The 17,336-nt window shown below is 42.3% G+C and overlaps 1 protein-coding gene across 3 annotated transcripts in view; it reads left to right on the plus strand.

Annotated features, from left to right (window-relative positions):
• ARAP2 (ArfGAP with RhoGAP domain, ankyrin repeat and PH domain 2) overlaps positions 1 to 17,336 on the plus strand; it is a 598,685-nt gene that overhangs the window by 541,077 nt on the left and 40,272 nt on the right. For all 3 annotated transcript variants that reach the window (XM_069744626.1, XM_069744628.1, XM_069744627.1), the window contains exon 31: positions 6,186 to 6,249. In XM_069744626.1, coding sequence (XP_069600727.1) covers positions 6,186 to 6,249 — 64 coding nt within the window. The remainder of the gene's footprint in view (positions 1 to 6,185; positions 6,250 to 17,336) is intronic.

The raw sequence follows: 17,336 nt of genomic DNA on the forward strand, positions 1-17,336 counted from the left end.
AAAAAATGTATACTAAGCTGCTCTACCAATCTTCACGGTATACCCTTATCAGAGCAGTCCTAACTAATGTATGCAATCCCTATCTGATGTATTTAAAAACCTGATCATCTGTATATAACCTGTGTGAACAGGGTTCAGAGAGGAAAAATCCATGTGTGCATACAGGGTAGAACAGCTTTTGTGCAGATAGCCCAAGAGGAGTGGTGGAACTCCCCAGTCTTGTAGACACAAGAGAACAATTATGGAAACAGGAACACATGGGCTACTTGCACAGTGAACAAGTCTGTATGATCATGTTCACACACCACCAAGAAACCTGAAGACACAAAAGAGAATAGTGAAACCAAAAACACTCAGTTTGAAAAAATGTTGCAGTAATCCGCAAGTGCTAGTAAAAGATGTAAAAAACAGGGTATTTGGTTGATACATTTTTTGCAAAAAATGTATACTAAGCTGCTCCACCAATCTTCACGGTATACCCTTATCAGAGCAGTCCTAACTAATGTATGCAATCCCTATCTGATGTATTTAAAAACCTGATCATCTGTATATAACCTGTGTGAACAGGGTTCAGAGAGGAAAAATCCATGTGTGCATACAGGGTAGAACAGCTTTTGTGCAGATAGCCCAAGAGGAGTGGTGGAACTCCCCAGTCTTGTAGACACAAGAGAACAATTATGGAAACAGGAACACATGGGCTACTTGCACAGTGAACAAGTCTGTATGATCATGTTCACACACCACCAAGAAACCTGAAGACACAAAAGAGAATAGTGAAACCAAAAACACTCAGTTTGAAAAAATGTTGCAGTAATCCGCAAGTGCTAGTAAAAGATGTAAAAAACAGGGTATTTGGTTGATACGTTTTTTGCAAAAAATGTATACTAAGCTGCTCTACCAATCTTCACGGTATACCCTTATCAGAGCAGTCCTAACTAATGTATGCAATCCCTATCTGATGTATTTAAAAACCTGATCATCTGTATATAACCTGTGTGAACAGGGTTCAGAGAGGAAAAATCCATGTGTGCATACAGGGTAGAACAGCTTTTGTGCAGATAGCCCAAGAGGAGTGGTGGAACTCCCCAGTCTTGTAGACACAAGAGAACAATTATGGAAACAGGAACACATGGGCTACTTGCACAGTGAACAAGTCTGTATGATCATGTTCACACACCACCAAGAAACCTGAAGACACAAAAGAGAATAGTGAAACCAAAAACACTCAGTTTGAAAAAATGTTGCAGTAATCCGCAAGTGCTAGTAAAAGATGTAAAAAACAGGGTATTTGGTTGATACGTTTTTTGCAAAAAATGTATACTAAGCTGCTCTACCAATCTTCACGGTATACCCTTATCAGAGCAGTCCTAACTAATGTATGCAATCCCTATCTGATGTATTTAAAAACCTGATCATCTGTATATAACCTGTGTGAACAGGGTTCAGAGAGGAAAAATCCATGTGTGCATACAGGGTAGAACAGCTTTTGTGCAGATAGCCCAAGAGGAGTGGTGGAACTCCCCAGTCTTGTAGACACAAGAGAACAATTATGGAAACAGGAACACATGGGCTACTTGCACAGTGAACAAGTCTGTATGATCATGTTCACACACCACCAAGAAACCTGAAGACACAAAAGAGAATAGTGAAACCAAAAACACTCAGTTTGAAAAAATGTTGCAGTAATCCGCAAGTGCTAGTAAAAGATGTAAAAAACAGGGTATTTGGTTGATACGTTTTTTGCAAAAAATGTATACTAAGCTGCTCTACCAATTTTCACGGTATACCCTTATCTGAGCAGTCCTAACTAATGTATGCAATCCCTATCTGATGTATTTAAAAACCTGATCATCTGTATATAACCTGTGTGAACAGGGTTCAGAGAGGAAAAGTCCATGTGTGCATACAGGGTAGAACAGCTTTTGTGCAGATAGCCCAAGAGGAGTGGTGGAACTCCCCAGTCTTGTAGACACAAGAGAACAATTATGGAAACAGGAACACATGGGCTACTTGCACAGTGAACAAGTCTGTATGATCATGTTCACACACCACCAAGAAACCTGAAGACACAAAAGAGAATAGTGAAACCAAAAACACTCAGTTTGAAAAAATGTTGCAGTAATCCGCAAGTGCTAGTAAAAGATGTAAAAAACAGGGTATTTGGTTGATACGTTTTTTGCAAAAAATGTATACTAAGCTGCTCTACCAATCTTCACGGTATACCCTTATCAGAGCAGTCCTAACTAATGTATGCAATCCCTATCTGATGTATTTAAAAACCTGATCATCTGTATATAACCTGTGTGAACAGGGTTCAGAGAGGAAAAATCCATGTGTGCATACAGGGTAGAACAGCTTTTGTGCAGATAGCCCAAGAGGAGTGGTGGAACTCCCCAGTCTTGTAGACACAAGAGAACAATTATGGAAACAGGAACACATGGGCTACTTGCACAGTGAACAAGTCTGTATGATCATGTTCACACACCACCAAGAAACCTGAAGACACAAAAGAGAATAGTGAAACCAAAAACACTCAGTTTGAAAAAATGTTGCAGTAATCCGCAAGTGCTAGTAAAAGATGTAAAAAACAGGGTATTTGGTTGATACGTTTTTTGCAAAAAATGTATACTAAGCTGCTCTACCAATCTTCACGGTATACCCTTATCAGAGCAGTCCTAACTAATGTATGCAATCCCTATCTGATGTATTTAAAAACCTGATCATCTGTATATAACCTGTGTGAACAGGGTTCAGAGAGGAAAAATCCATGTGTGCATACAGGGTAGAACAGCTTTTGTGCAGATAGCCCAAGAGGAGTGGTGGAACTCCCCAGTCTTGTAGACACAAGAGAACAATTATGGAAACAGGAACACATGGGCTACTTGCACAGTGAACAAGTCTGTATGATCATGTTCACACACCACCAAGAAACCTGAAGACACAAAAGAGAATAGTGAAACCAAAAACACTCAGTTTGAAAAAATGTTGCAGTAATCCGCAAGTGCTAGTAAAAGATGTAAAAAACAGGGTATTTGGTTGATACGTTTTTTGCAAAAAATGTATACTAAGCTGCTCTACCAATCTTCACGGTATACCCTTATCAGAGCAGTCCTAACTAATGTATGCAATCCCTATCTGATGTATTTAAAAACCTGATCATCTGTATATAACCTGTGTGAACAGGGTTCAGAGAGGAAAAATCCATGTGTGCATACAGGGTAGAACAGCTTTTGTGCAGATAGCCCAAGAGGAGTGGTGGAACTCCCCAGTCTTGTAGACACAAGAGAACAATTATGGAAACAGGAACACATGGGCTACTTGCACAGTGAACAAGTCTGTATGATCATGTTCACACACCACCAAGAAACCTGAAGACACAAAAGAGAATAGTGAAACCAAAAACACTCAGTTTGAAAAAATGTTGCAGTAATCCGCATGTGCTAGTAAAAGATGTAAAAAACAGGGTATTTGGTTGATACGTTTTTTGCAAAAAATGTATACTAAGCTGCTCTACCAATTTTCACGGTATACCCTTATCTGAGCAGTCCTAACTAATGTATGCAATCCCTATCTGATGTATTTAAAAACCTGATCATCTGTATATAACCTGTGTGAACAGGGTTCAGAGAGGAAAAGTCCATGTGTGCATACAGGGTAGAACAGCTTTTGTGCAGATAGCCCAAGAGGAGTGGTGGAACTCCCCAGTCTTGTAGACACAAGAGAACAATTATGGAAACAGGAACACATGGGCTACTTGCACAGTGAACAAGTCTGTATGATCATGTTCACACACCACCAAGAAACCTGAAGACACAAAAGAGAATAGTGAAACCAAAAACACTCAGTTTGAAAAAATGTTGCAGTAATCCGCAAGTGCTAGTAAAAGATGTAAAAAACAGGGTATTTGGTTGATACGTTTTTTGCAAAAAATGTATACTAAGCTGCTCTACCAATCTTCACGGTATACCCTTATCAGAGCAGTCCTAACTAATGTATGCAATCCCTATCTGATGTATTTAAAAACCTGATCATCTGTATATAACCTGTGTGAACAGGGTTCAGAGAGGAAAAATCCATGTGTGCATACAGGGTAGAACAGCTTTTGTGCAGATAGCCCAAGAGGAGTGGTGGAACTCCCCAGTCTTGTAGACACAAGAGAACAATTATGGAAACAGGAACACATGGGCTACTTGCACAGTGAACAAGTCTGTATGATCATGTTCACACACCACCAAGAAACCTGAAGACACAAAAGAGAATAGTGAAACCAAAAACACTCAGTTTGAAAAAATGTTGCAGTAATCCGCAAGTGCTAGTAAAAGATGTAAAAAACAGGGTATTTGGTTGATACGTTTTTTGCAAAAAATGTATACTAAGCTGCTCTACCAATCTTCACGGTATACCCTTATCAGAGCAGTCCTAACTAATGTATGCAATCCCTATCTGATGTATTTAAAAACCTGATCATCTGTATATAACCTGTGTGAACAGGGTTCAGAGAGGAAAAATCCATGTGTGCATACAGGGTAGAACAGCTTTTGTGCAGATAGCCCAAGAGGAGTGGTGGAACTCCCCAGTCTTGTAGACACAAGAGAACAATTATGGAAACAGGAACACATGGGCTACTTGCACAGTGAACAAGTCTGTATGATCATGTTCACACACCACCAAGAAACCTGAAGACACAAAAGAGAATAGTGAAACCAAAAACACTCAGTTTGAAAAAATGTTGCAGTAATCCGCAAGTGCTAGTAAAAGATGTAAAAAACAGGGTATTTGGTTGATACGTTTTTTGCAAAAAATGTATACTAAGCTGCTCTACCAATCTTCACGGTATACCCTTATCAGAGCAGTCCTAATTAATGTATGCAATCCCTATCTGATGTATTTAAAAACCTGATCATCTGTATATAACCTGTGTGAACAGGGTTCAGAGAGGAAAAATCCATGTGTGCATACAGGGTAGAACAGCTTTTGTGCAGATAGCCCAAGAGGAGTGGTGGAACTCCCCAGTCTTGTAGACACAAGAGAACAATTATGGAAACAGGAACACATGGGCTACTTGCACAGTGAACAAGTCTGTATGATCATGTTCACACACCACCAAGAAACCTGAAGACACAAAAGAGAATAGTGAAACCAAAAACACTCAGTTTGAAAAAATGTTGCAGTAATCCGCAAGTGCTGGTAAAAGATGTAAAAAACAGGGTATTTGGTTGATACGTTTTTTGCAAAAAATGTATACTAAGCTGCTCTACCAATCTTCACGGTATACCCTTATCAGAGCAGTCCTAACTAATGTATGCAATCCCTATCTGATGTATTTAAAAACCTGATCATCTGTATATAACCTGTGTGAACAGGGTTCAGAGAGGAAAAATCCATGTGTGCATACAGGGTAGAACAGCTTTTGTGCAGATAGCGGATTACTGCAACATTTTTTCAAACTGAGTGTTTTTGGTTTCACTATTCTCTTTTGTGTCTTCAGGTTTCTTGGTGGTGTGTGAACATGATCATACAGACTTGTTCACTGTGCAAGTAGCCCATGTGTTCCTGTTTCCATAATTGTTCTCTTGTGTCTACAAGACTGGGGAGTTCCACCACTCCTCTTGGGCTATCTGCACAAAAGCTGTTCTACCCTGTATGCACACATGGATTTTTCCTCTCTGAACCCTGTTCACACAGGTTATATACAGATGATCAGGTTTTTAAATACATCAGATAGGGATTGCATACATTAGTTAGGACTGCTCTGATAAGGGTATACCGTGAAGATTGGTAGAGCAGCTTAGTATACATTTTTTGCAAAAAACGTATCAACCAAATACCCTGTTTTTTACATCTTTTACTAGCACTTGCGGATTACTGCAACATTTTTTCAAACTGAGTGTTTTTGGTTTCACTATTCTCTTTTGTGTCTTCAGGTTTCTTGGTGGTGTGTGAACATGATCATACAGACTTGTTCACTGTGCAAGTAGCCCATGTGTTCCTGTTTCCATGGTTCGGAATGAGGCCTTGAAGAAAATGAACAGAGTAAAGTTCTTAATTTACGTCATCTGAAACCACAGATCACAAATTGTAGATGTACTGTTATATAAAATATTGGTGGCATTTACACTACATGAAATTAATTTAATCTATGTCCTTCCGTCTTGATTTGTACTTATGCTCTAATCTATTTGCAGGTACGTGTGCTGTGACTCTGCAGAAGTCCAGATGGAATGGCTGATCAGTATTCTTAATGCACAGGTAAAGTAGTGTTAGCAAGATCAATGCATACACATATTTCTGTGATTTTAAAGACACACATTTTTCTTTCGAGATATATTACGCAAGTCATAAACCTGTTATTGAAGAGCTACAAATCAAACTGCTGGGAATGATTTTATGATTTGGGTATTAAAGCATCATGCATAAAATTTGGCTAGAATTCAATCATGACCAATAAAATTTATGATGAGTCTCAGGAATACTAATTAACTATCTTTTAGATTTACAGTAATGAAAATGCTGATGAAAAAAAAAATTGACTTACTTAACAGATTTGGATGAAAATATAAATTACTAGATTTTTTTTTTTTACATAGAGTTATAGATATTTATGTTAGATTATTTGTTCTTTGACATTTAATTTTTGTTACATCCATATTAAAATGACTGCAGCTGAATGCTTGGAACAACAATCAAAATTAATTAAGTGCTTCTTGTCTGTTATTATTTGGTTCTGTGCTAGTACAGTCAGTAAAAACATTCATTATTCATTACTATGGTTAATTTGATATTTTGACCACACAAAAATCATCTCATTTCTCCTGCTTACAATGAAACAAATGAACATCACGGCTTGCTGATGAAGGGGCAATATTCTAGCATTGGTTGTTTCTTAAGAAAATATCCCCAGTGGAAAGAAAAATCTGCTAATGTATGTTTGCAGCTCCTCACATTGGGTTGCAGAACATTCATTTTTTTTAACCTAGGTTGCAATATTATGACAAATCCTAAAAATAGGTCATTAATATTATATCAGTGGGGTTTCAACATTCCAACAGCCAGCACCTGCACATTCAGCTTTTTAGGCCACACATGTTTAGTATTTGGTCAGTATTTTACTTCAATAATTGTAAGCTGAAGGCATACTGCTTCAAAACAGTGATTTATTACCACAGATGATAAATTGATGCGTTCAAGAGAAATCGAGTACCAAATTTTAAGTTGCATTTTTACTCACTTCCTCTAGCGAATATGAAAAATTTGCAGCCAATATAAATTTTTAGTGGTAAAAATTACATTTTTTTTTGCTATAGCCCAATTTTATAAAATTCTGTAGTTAAAAGAAAAAAAAGGGTATTTTGTTTTATGCTGGCATTTTGGATGGCTGTGTTGGTGCTCCTGTGCTTTCATCTTGATCTCGGACACTTCTAGGGTTAAGAAAAGTTAGAAATTGTCCTTGTTCTTCTGGCATACAAAGATTAGTACAATGGGTTCAGTGAAACCTTGTGGAAAGGTTGCCTCTACTTGTGTGCAGACCTTATCCTGCATCCAGATCTCTGCATGTGGCTAGACATCTGCCTGTATACAATCCTCTTTTGGTGTCCATACCTCTGCAGGTGTCCAGACCTCGGTCTGCATCCAGAACTTTTTCCTGCATCCAGATCTATCCTGGTATCCAAACCATTGCAGGTGTCCAGACCTCTGACTGCATGCAGGCCTATTTGTGTGTTCTGATTCCAGACCTTATCCTGCGTCTACATCTTCGCTGGTAACCAGACATCTCTGAGTGTTCAAATCTCTGCCTGTATCTAATCTTTTGAAGTGTATTTCACGTTCAGCTCAGCCTCATCAGTTTGAAGGTTAATTCCATTACAATATGCCAGATACAGATGTTAGCCAATAAAAGGTATCATAACTACAAGATTATCTTGTTTTTTCCCCACTGAAGGCGTGCGATTCTATGAGGCATGTCTGTGTTAAAAATACTCAATTCATACCTAGATGAACTGGGATTGGTGTAGTTTCCAAAATGGAATTTTTTTTCTTTTTGCCACCTTAGACAATATGCTAATATGTCATGACATCAACAGCACTCCATCTCATCGATGTCATGCCATAAGACCAAAAAGTAGTAGCACCACTTATGGGGTTATCACTGTGTTCAGTGTAACAAGCTGTGGGATCCCCTTTCTCCTATTACCACTTGTGACCAGGAAAATATTGAAGTTGAAGCCACATTTTAGTGGATACAGATTCCATAATGGGATCATGTGTGGAGGGCTTATCCTGTTTTGACACCTCAGAAACATCAGTAATTTATTCGGACTCCCATGACAGCACACGAGAGAGGGGATCCGCCCTTAAGGAACAGGAAACCTACAGATACAAAAGGGCGGCACCTCTCCCCATGCATCAGTTGGTTTCCTGTTCCTGAAGGGACTGGATGCCTATAGATACTACAGGAGTCCAGGCCGGCCGGACCGATTCTGGTGGCGAGAGGGTCTCCCACTTCGGCCGGTGCGGGTACCTGAAGTAGTCACGGTGGCCCTGGCAGGGCGGCACGGCGGTGACTAGGCAGCGAGGAGCGGTCGCCAGGGGGTGTCCGGTCTCCGGGGCCAGCGTCTGGTAAGTCGCCCTTCCCGTGGGCTGTGGGTCTCTCTGGAGCAGGGGGGAGCGCGGCGGCATCTGGGGGGCGCCGATCGGATCGTAGCTGGCCGGCCTCGGCGTTCCACGAGAGCTGCAGCGCTGACAGGAAGCGCTGTAAGCTGTGGTGACGTCGGGGGGCGGAGCCAGCGACGTCTTCCGGATCGGTAAGCTCCTGCGCATGCGCGGGGGCTCCAAGATGGCGGCGCCCACCGGAGATCATGCCGCAATCCCTCCGGAGCGATGATTGATTCCCCACAGCTGCGGGGGGGCGGGAAAATTAAACAAGCAAGCTGGGCAAGGTGCGCTGACCGAAGGAGGGGCCTTATAAGGCGGCTCCAGCAGCATGTTCCCGGGTTCTGGCTCCAATTTACTGAAAATGGATTCAGATCAGGATCAGCAGGTTGTGCTGCTGGAACAAGCATCCCAGAGACCCAAGGAGAAGGAACATGAAAAAAGGAGCGATGGTTCGGGCCGCAGAAGCTCCTCCAGACAGGGGTCTGGAGGGTCAGTCAAAAAGGATCCCCCTCGTGCTTCGGTATTTCTGGGTGTGAGCAGCCACTGGTAAGTGATCTTCGAGAAAGTTCACTTAGTGACTAGTCTCCCCTCATGTGTTTTATGCAGGGAAGGAAAAACGTCAGTAAGGCGAAGCATAGGGAATGTGCCATCTGCGGGGTTCCCTTGCCTGACTCACACCCTAAAAAACTATGTGACCCCTGTATCCAGCAGACGGTGAGGTTCTGGAAGGAGGGGAGGGGGTATAGCATGTAGATTTTACACTCTAGTCTACCTTACTTATCCCCGTAGGTAGCCGAAGAATCCTCCTCTATTACGGCCAGTCTCAAGGAGATGATTAGAATGGAGGTTAAAGAGTCCTTTAAAAACCTTTCACAGTCAGGAGGTTCTAGGCAGAGAACTGAGTGGGCATCGGATTCGTCTGTGGAAAAGGACAAGTCCGAAGAATCAGACAATTCAGCAGCATCATCCTCCTCTTCGGAAGAAGACGCTGCTCGGTTTTGCCTACCCCTAGAAAGGATAGACAAATTGGTAAAGGCGGTCAGAGGCACAATGGGTATATCGGAACCCAAGCCTCAACTATCCAAAGAACAAATGATGTTCAGTGGATTGGAGCAAAAGAAGCGCAGAGTGTTTCCTTTAAATGAGAAAATACAAGATCTTATTAATAGGGAATGGAGGAAACCTGAGAGAAAAGGCTCCTTACCACCTGCGCAAAAACGCCGATACCCTTTTGATGACCCAGCAGTAGGTAACTGGGAGAAAGCACCCAAGCTGGATGCAGCAATTGCCAAGGTAGCTAAACGATCTTCTCTCCCATTTGAAGATATGGGAACACTTAAAGACCCCCTGGATAGGAAAGTGGATACCTTCCTGAAGGGAACCTGGGAGATGGCAGCTGGCTCCTTAAGACCTGCGGTAGCTTCAACCTGCACGGCAAGGTCAATGATGGTCTGGCTGGACCAGTTGGAGACCCAATTAAAACAAGGGGCCTCTAGAGAGTCCATTCTCTCAGCATTACCTGTAATCCAGGAGGGGGCGGCTTTTTTATCAGACGCCTCAATTGACTCCGTAAAGTTGGCAGCTAGAGCAGCAGGACTTTCTAATGCTGCAAGGAGAGCCCTATGGCTGAAATGCTGGCCGGGGGATATGCAGGCAAAAGCGAAGCTCTGCGCTATCCCTTGTAAAGGCGAATATTTATTTGGGCCTACCCTGGATGAACTCCTGGAGAAAGCAGGAGATGATAAGAAAAAGTTTCCCAACCTGTTCAATCCATACCGTCGTCCCTTCAACAAAAGAAGGTTCAACCGGGGAGGAAAGCGAGCCTTTTCACCAGGGAGAGATCGTCCCAGATGGGAGGATAGGCGAAAGCGAGGTACAGGTCTCATGCTTCGCCGTAACCAGACGGAAAATAAAAAACAAGACCAATGACTGGCAATTCCAGTGGGAGGGAGACTATTGCATTTCTCGGCAGAGTGGTCGAAAATCACAAACAGCGTTTGGATAAAAGACACTGTTTCCCATGGTCTCAAGCTGGAATTTGTTCATATTCCACAGGACAAATTTAGGTTAACACCCTGGCGCTCATCTCCCACTGAACAATTCGCCCTAGAAGAGGAAGTGAGGACTCTTTGTTCCAAAAATGTTTTGGTAGAAGTGCCGTATTCTCAGGCAGGGGAAGGGTTTTACTCTCCCCTGTTCCTAATCCAGAAGCCTGATAAATCTTACAGGACCATTATAAATCTTAAGGGTCTCAATAAGTTTTTGGTGAAACATACTTTCAAAATGGAGTCCATCAATTCGGCAATAAAAATGCTTTTCAACAACTGTTTCATGGTAGTAGTGGATTTGAAAGATGCCTACTATCATGTACCCATTCATGCTGATTTCCAACGATACCTGAGGGTAGCGATACTAATGGGGGGTAGGATTCGACATTTTCAATTCAGAGCGCTCCCCTTTGGGATCACCTCGGCACCTAGGGTGTTTACTAAAATAATTGCGGAAGTTATGGCGCATTTAAGAGAGTCAAATATCCTTATAGTCCCCTACTTAGACGATTTCCTCATTGTAGGTAACTCGGTAGATCATTGTCTGTCACAATGGGAGATTGCTAAAACCAAACTAGAACGGTTGGGTTGGATCATAAACTTTGAAAAATCTAAATTACAGCCCCTAAATGTTCAAAAATTCCTGGGGTTAATGTTGAATTCAGTGACACAGCAGTGTCTCCTCCCTATAGAGAAGATGGACCAAATTCAGAGTTTTGTATTAAGAGCAATCAATACACCTTCCATGACACTTAGGCAAGCAATGTCTCTACTTGGGTCACTCACATCTTGCATCCCAGCAGTTAAGTGGGCTCAGTTCCACACCAGGTCCCTACAAAATGAAGTCCTGTTCCATGACAGAGCCTTAGGAGGCGCATTGAATGGAAAATTGACATTGAGGCCGATAACATTGAATTCCCTTAGATGGTGGCTAGATAAACAAAATTTATCAGCAGGGGTTCCCTGGATGATAGATGTCACCCACGTGATAACCACGGATGCCAGCTCTTCAGGGTGGGGAGCCTATATGGGGGACATGGTGGTCCAGGGACAGTGGGAACCCTTCACAACATTTTCATCAAATCAAAGAGAGTTGTTGGCGGTTGAACTGGCTGTTAAAAAATTCCTCGTATATCTGCAGGGCCAGCACGTCAGAATTCTGTCGGACAACAGAGTGGCGGTCGCTTACATAAACCGGCAAGGGGGAACTCGTTCCGAAACTTTAATGCAGATCACGGATCGGTTGTTCCAGGTGGCAGAGCTCAATTTTCTATCTTTGACAGCTCTTCACATCAAAGGAAAAGAAAATGTGGCAGCAGATTTCCTCAGCCGAAATGTGTTAAAACAGGGAGAGTGGTCTCTCAACGAGGACATTTTCAATCTTGTCGTCCGCAGATGGGGTCAACCAGTGGTGGATCTATTCGCCACCAGAAACAACAGAAAAGTAAAACTTTTTTGCTCCCTAAATCCCAGGGAGAATCCCCTGGCGGTAGACGCGTTTCTCATAAAATGGGATTTTCCACTAGCCTATGCTTTCCCACCACTGAACCTGATACCTCTAGTGGTGAGGAAAATCAGGGAGGATCGAGCGAAAGTCATCCTTATCGCCCCCTTTTGGCCCAGAAGAACCTGGTTTGCCTGGCTCAAGACAATGTCTGTAGCGGTCCCCTGGGTACTGCCAGAGATCCCGAACTTGCTTTCGCAGGGACCGATCTCCCATCCACAAGTGACGGGGCTCCATTTGACGGCATGGTGTTTGAACGGTCACTATTAATGGGAAAAGGCTTCTCTCCAAACTTGGTGGAGACGCTCCTAAAGAGTAGAAAGCAAATAACTACGAAAATCTACTCTAGGACTTGGAGAAAGTTCTTGTCTTGTTCAAAGTTTAATATCCAAGACGGGGTGCCAGTACAACAAATCCTAGAGTTCCTACAAAAGGGGTTCGAGTTGAAACTCTCTCCTAGTACCCTTAGGGTACAGGTCTCAGCTTTAGGTGCCCTGTTTTCCTGTAATATAGCGAATAACTACTGGATAGCGAGGTTTATGAAGGCAGTTAGTAGATCTACACCACTGCATAAAGACAGAACAGTTCCATGGGATTTAAATTTAGTTCTGTCCTCTCTAACTAAACCCCCCTTTGAACCTCTGCAGGAGGCCTCGATCAAAATGTTGACACTTAAGACAGCCTTCCTGATCGCCATAACCTCAGCTCGCAGGATAGGGGATATACAGGCACTTTCCAGAGCTCCTCCATACACTGAAATCTTGTCAGACAGAGTAGTCCTTAGACCAGACCCAGCATATCTGCCAAAGGTGGCGACACGGTTCCATAGATCACAGGAGATAGTTTTGCCGTCCTTTATTCCTAATCCCTCTAATCCTAAAGAGCAGGAGCTTCATACGTTAGACGTCAGGAGATCTCTTCTTCAGTATATTTCAGCTACTGATAATTGGAAGAAGGATGGGGCACTGCTTCTTTCCTTCCAAGGTCCAAAGAAAGGATTTAGAGTATCGAAATATTTACTGGCTAAATGGATTAGGGAAACTATCTCTCTAGCTTATACAGCAGGTGGGGGGCCAGCTCCGCAGAACCTAAAGGCACATTCCACCCGGGCCATGGCGTCATCCTGGGCAGAAAGATCTGGAGTATCAGTGGAGCAGATATGTAAGGCGGCCACATGGTCATCCCCTTCCACTTTCTTTAAACACTATCGGTTGGATTTGGGGTCCTCCTCTGATCTTTCCTTTGGGTTAAGGGTGCTACAATCTATAGTCCCTCCCTAAGGTAGCTTACATCTCTGTAAATCTCTCGTGTGCTGTCATGGGAGTCCGAATAAAGCATTAAGCTACTTACTGGTAGCGGCATTTTTCGGAGGCCCATGACAGCACCCTTAGTTCCCTCCCTATTCACGTGGGGGTAGCACTTCCTGATATGTATATAGCGTAATATGTAAATCTCACGTATGGTGTCTTATTACAATAATGGGTTATTTTGTTTCAAATGTATATAATGTATATATTGTATATTTGTGTACCACTAACCGCGGCAGTCCTCTCAGGCTCTGAAATACAACTGATGCATGGGGAGAGGTGCCGCCCTTTTGTATCTGTAGGTTTCCTGTTCCTTAAGGGCGGATCCCCTCTCTCGTGTGCTGTCATGGGCCTCCGAAAAATGCCGCTACCAGTAAGTAGCTTAATGCTTTTTTCCAGCCAAAATTTCCCTAAAAAATGAATGGCTCTCCCTTTCTTCTGAGCTCTGCCATGTGCCAAAAATGTAGTCTTTGACCACATATCGGGTATTGTAATGTTCTATAGAAATGTTCAAAAATGTTGGGGTTAATTTCTCTTATTTCCTGTAGTAAAAATGAAAATATTAGGGGAAAATAATATAGTTAGTGGTAGGCGTCGGCATTCTCCCGCTGTGTCGGATTGATCCCAAGCATTATCTGCTTCTGCAGTCTCCCATTCGGCTCCGGACGCTGTGTTTTCTGCTCAACACATATGTCAGTCCCAGCATCTTGCCCAGGCTCGTGGTATACTTTTGGTTGCTGCTGGCTCTTCAGCCAAGTCTATGGTAACCAGTGATACGCAGGTGCAGTCTTGTGCTCTGGAGTCTAAGTCCAGAGATCACCTTACTGAGCATGTCCTTATGGTGGCGGCTTCTCTCTGGTGGTCAGACGTTAGCTCCTCTGATGATGTGGCAGCCTTGGATTGGCCCATAGGCGATGTCTCAGCCAACTGGACATGAGGGTTTGGGGTAGAGCCTAGCGTATAAAAGGCTCTCTGCGGTGCACGCGGGCGTGCTACTGTCATTCATGTTTAGTGTGTGTGGCTACTCTACCACTCTGCCCGTTTGTGTGTGCGTCTTTGCTCGGAGACTGTACACGTTGACAGACAGGTTGCACACTTATGTGGTTTTGTTCCCTTGGCTCAGTGCCTCAGTCATTACTCTGCTACATGCTTAGGGTGCTGGTCAGGCATAGGTTCAGCAGTGACAGGACTGGGGTAACTAGCCGCTTGGCTTAGCATCTGTTTCATTCTTGTGTGCGGTTAGCAGAGTTCAGCTACAGAGTAAGCTCAAACCTTATGCTATACTTCTCGGTGAAAGTGACAAGGTATTGTACCTAGCGTCAAAGAGCTCTCTATTGGCTCACCATCTTCTTCATTCGTGTGTGTGGTTAACACCGTTTAGTTGCAGAGCTAATCCAATCCACATGCTATTATCCCTGTGACTTTAACATGGTATAGCCCTTTGTATACTCGTGCCGTACCTCTTGGTGAAGTAACTAAGCTTGGTACTCTATGTTCCATTCACACTGAGTGGTGTTAACTCAGTGTGATCAAGGTAACTCTTGCTGTTGTGTTCCATCACTATTCAGTAGCAGCAGGGTTCTTCTCTGCACGGTGGACTCCGGGTTGCGATTGCACTTCATCTTATATTTTATTTAGTGCAATCCGCCAACCCTAACAACCATAATGTGCAATGTACAAATCACTGACAATATTGTTGGCCTAGCCCCAATATTAGAACGCTCATTGAAAATGGGATTAAACTTAACCTATTATTAATAATCTAAAATATATGCAGGCATTGAACTCACAATTCACACCCTGATGGTTAATCAGAAAGTAGAGAAGGGCGGACCCCTGGTTGTTTGAGTCCGGCGAGTTAGGCTGAATAGTTAAAAGAAAGTTTGAGTTTGAGTACAAGAACAGGACTCAGACCCAAACATAAACCCCATTCACTTGAATGGAGGGCCCGAATATGTGCATGTGAATGACAGCGTGGGAAATACTGCCTCTGATCGGTGGTAAAATCATTACCACCGGTCAGACAGCTGCGGTTCCTGCAAATGAGAGCGTGAGCCCGCAGCTGTGATCAGAGGTAAAAACTTTACCACCGGTCACTGGCGTCAGATGATGAGACTACTGCTCCCAGCCGGTGAATGTGCTCTAAACAAATAAGAAAAATATGCATGGGTTCCCTTGAATTTTTGATAATCAGTGAGGTAAAACTGACAGTAGCGGGTTGCAACTCTCAACTGTCAGTGTTAGCAAGGCTGGGTATCAAGAATAGAGGGGTCCCCATACAGTTTTTTTTATTATTGCCCTGTGGCAGTGGCAATTGGGGTTCATATTTGTGGGGTTGTCACCTTTGTAATGTCCAGTGACATCAAGCCCACGGCTTAGTAATGAAGAGGAATCTATAAGATGCCTCTCCATTACTAATCCTATTGTTAAATTGCAAATAAACACAAATAAAGTATGAGCAAGAATAAAGTATTTTATTTGAAATAAAAAAACACACACATTTCCTTTTTTATTTAAAAATAACAGTTATGCTCACCTAATGCCCATTCAATTGAAGCCCTTGTCCCCTGTAATAAAACAAAAATGAAAAAGAACCGTATCCCTCACCTGTCCGTCATTCTGTCCTATGCCATAATTCAAGTCTGAGGATAAACAGTTTTCAACCTGAATGTGCCAAGATGCGATTGTCCAGGCTGAGAACCACTGAGGAATGAGATTCTGCGAGCGCAGCCTCAGTGACTAGCGGTGACATCATCAAGGATACTGCCAGTCACTATAGCTGCGTTCTCAGTTGGGTCCCTGAACTGCAGGGACCTTGGTGACATCACCACTAACACAGTGAGAGAAAGTCTCAAAATGCATCGCTAAGCTCATAGAGATCATAGGGAGATATGAGAAATTTTTTCTGGTGAACTGCTCAGAGATTATGCCATGTAGTTCAGAGAATCAGAAAATTCTTGATTCCCTATTTTCCTATTTCCTCAATTTATAAAACTAACAAAAGTAGATAAGTATTGCATTGGAAATTCTGCTGATGAGTAAGTTGCCATAATTTACTATAAATCATTATATATTATATATTTTTTTAGTACACGGCATCAAAATAAAATTGAGAAATGTGCTATTATCAGTTTGATTGCTTGAAAGCATGTTGAGAAAGCTATTTTAACATGAAATTGTAATCTTAATAATATCAGAAGCACTGATGTATGAGATTCATCTACACTACATATTTAGGTCTATTTGCTAAAATTTAGATAATTTCGATTCTGCAGTCTTTCTCTCCTTAACATTGAAATTGCAACACCGAGAAGGAAAAGTCATACAATTAGGAAAATTACAGGACCAAAGGGCATGTTAATAATATCCAAATGATAAAGAAATGGAATCAACATTTTCAAAATATCTCGATTTGTTCAGCATCGAATATGAGCACCAAATGTAGAAATATATGCATATACAAGCATTGGCTGCAATCAAAAAGTGTATTAATTATTAGGAATGTTTTGCCACGCTGCATGAACTTGGTACACAAATCATTAAGGTCTGCTATTATAAGCACACTTTACAATTGCTGACCAATCAAATCCCAAGTGAGTTCATTGGGAGACTAGTCCATTGCGACTGAAGGTCGTGGCAGCATGTGTAGAGCATCTAGGAGGTTCATAGTAGCATGAGCAACATGCCATCTGGCATTATCGTGTTGAAAAATGACTCTGAAGATACTTTGGGCAGAAAGCTATACCACTGGTTCAATGATCAAATCACTGCAATGCATAGCTGTTAGTGCACCTGAAATGAAGACTAGAGGGTCTGGCCACCATA

Source organism: Ranitomeya imitator, chromosome 1, assembly GCF_032444005.1.
Source record: "Ranitomeya imitator isolate aRanImi1 chromosome 1, aRanImi1.pri, whole genome shotgun sequence".
Taxonomy (NCBI): domain Eukaryota; kingdom Metazoa; phylum Chordata; class Amphibia; order Anura; family Dendrobatidae; genus Ranitomeya; species Ranitomeya imitator.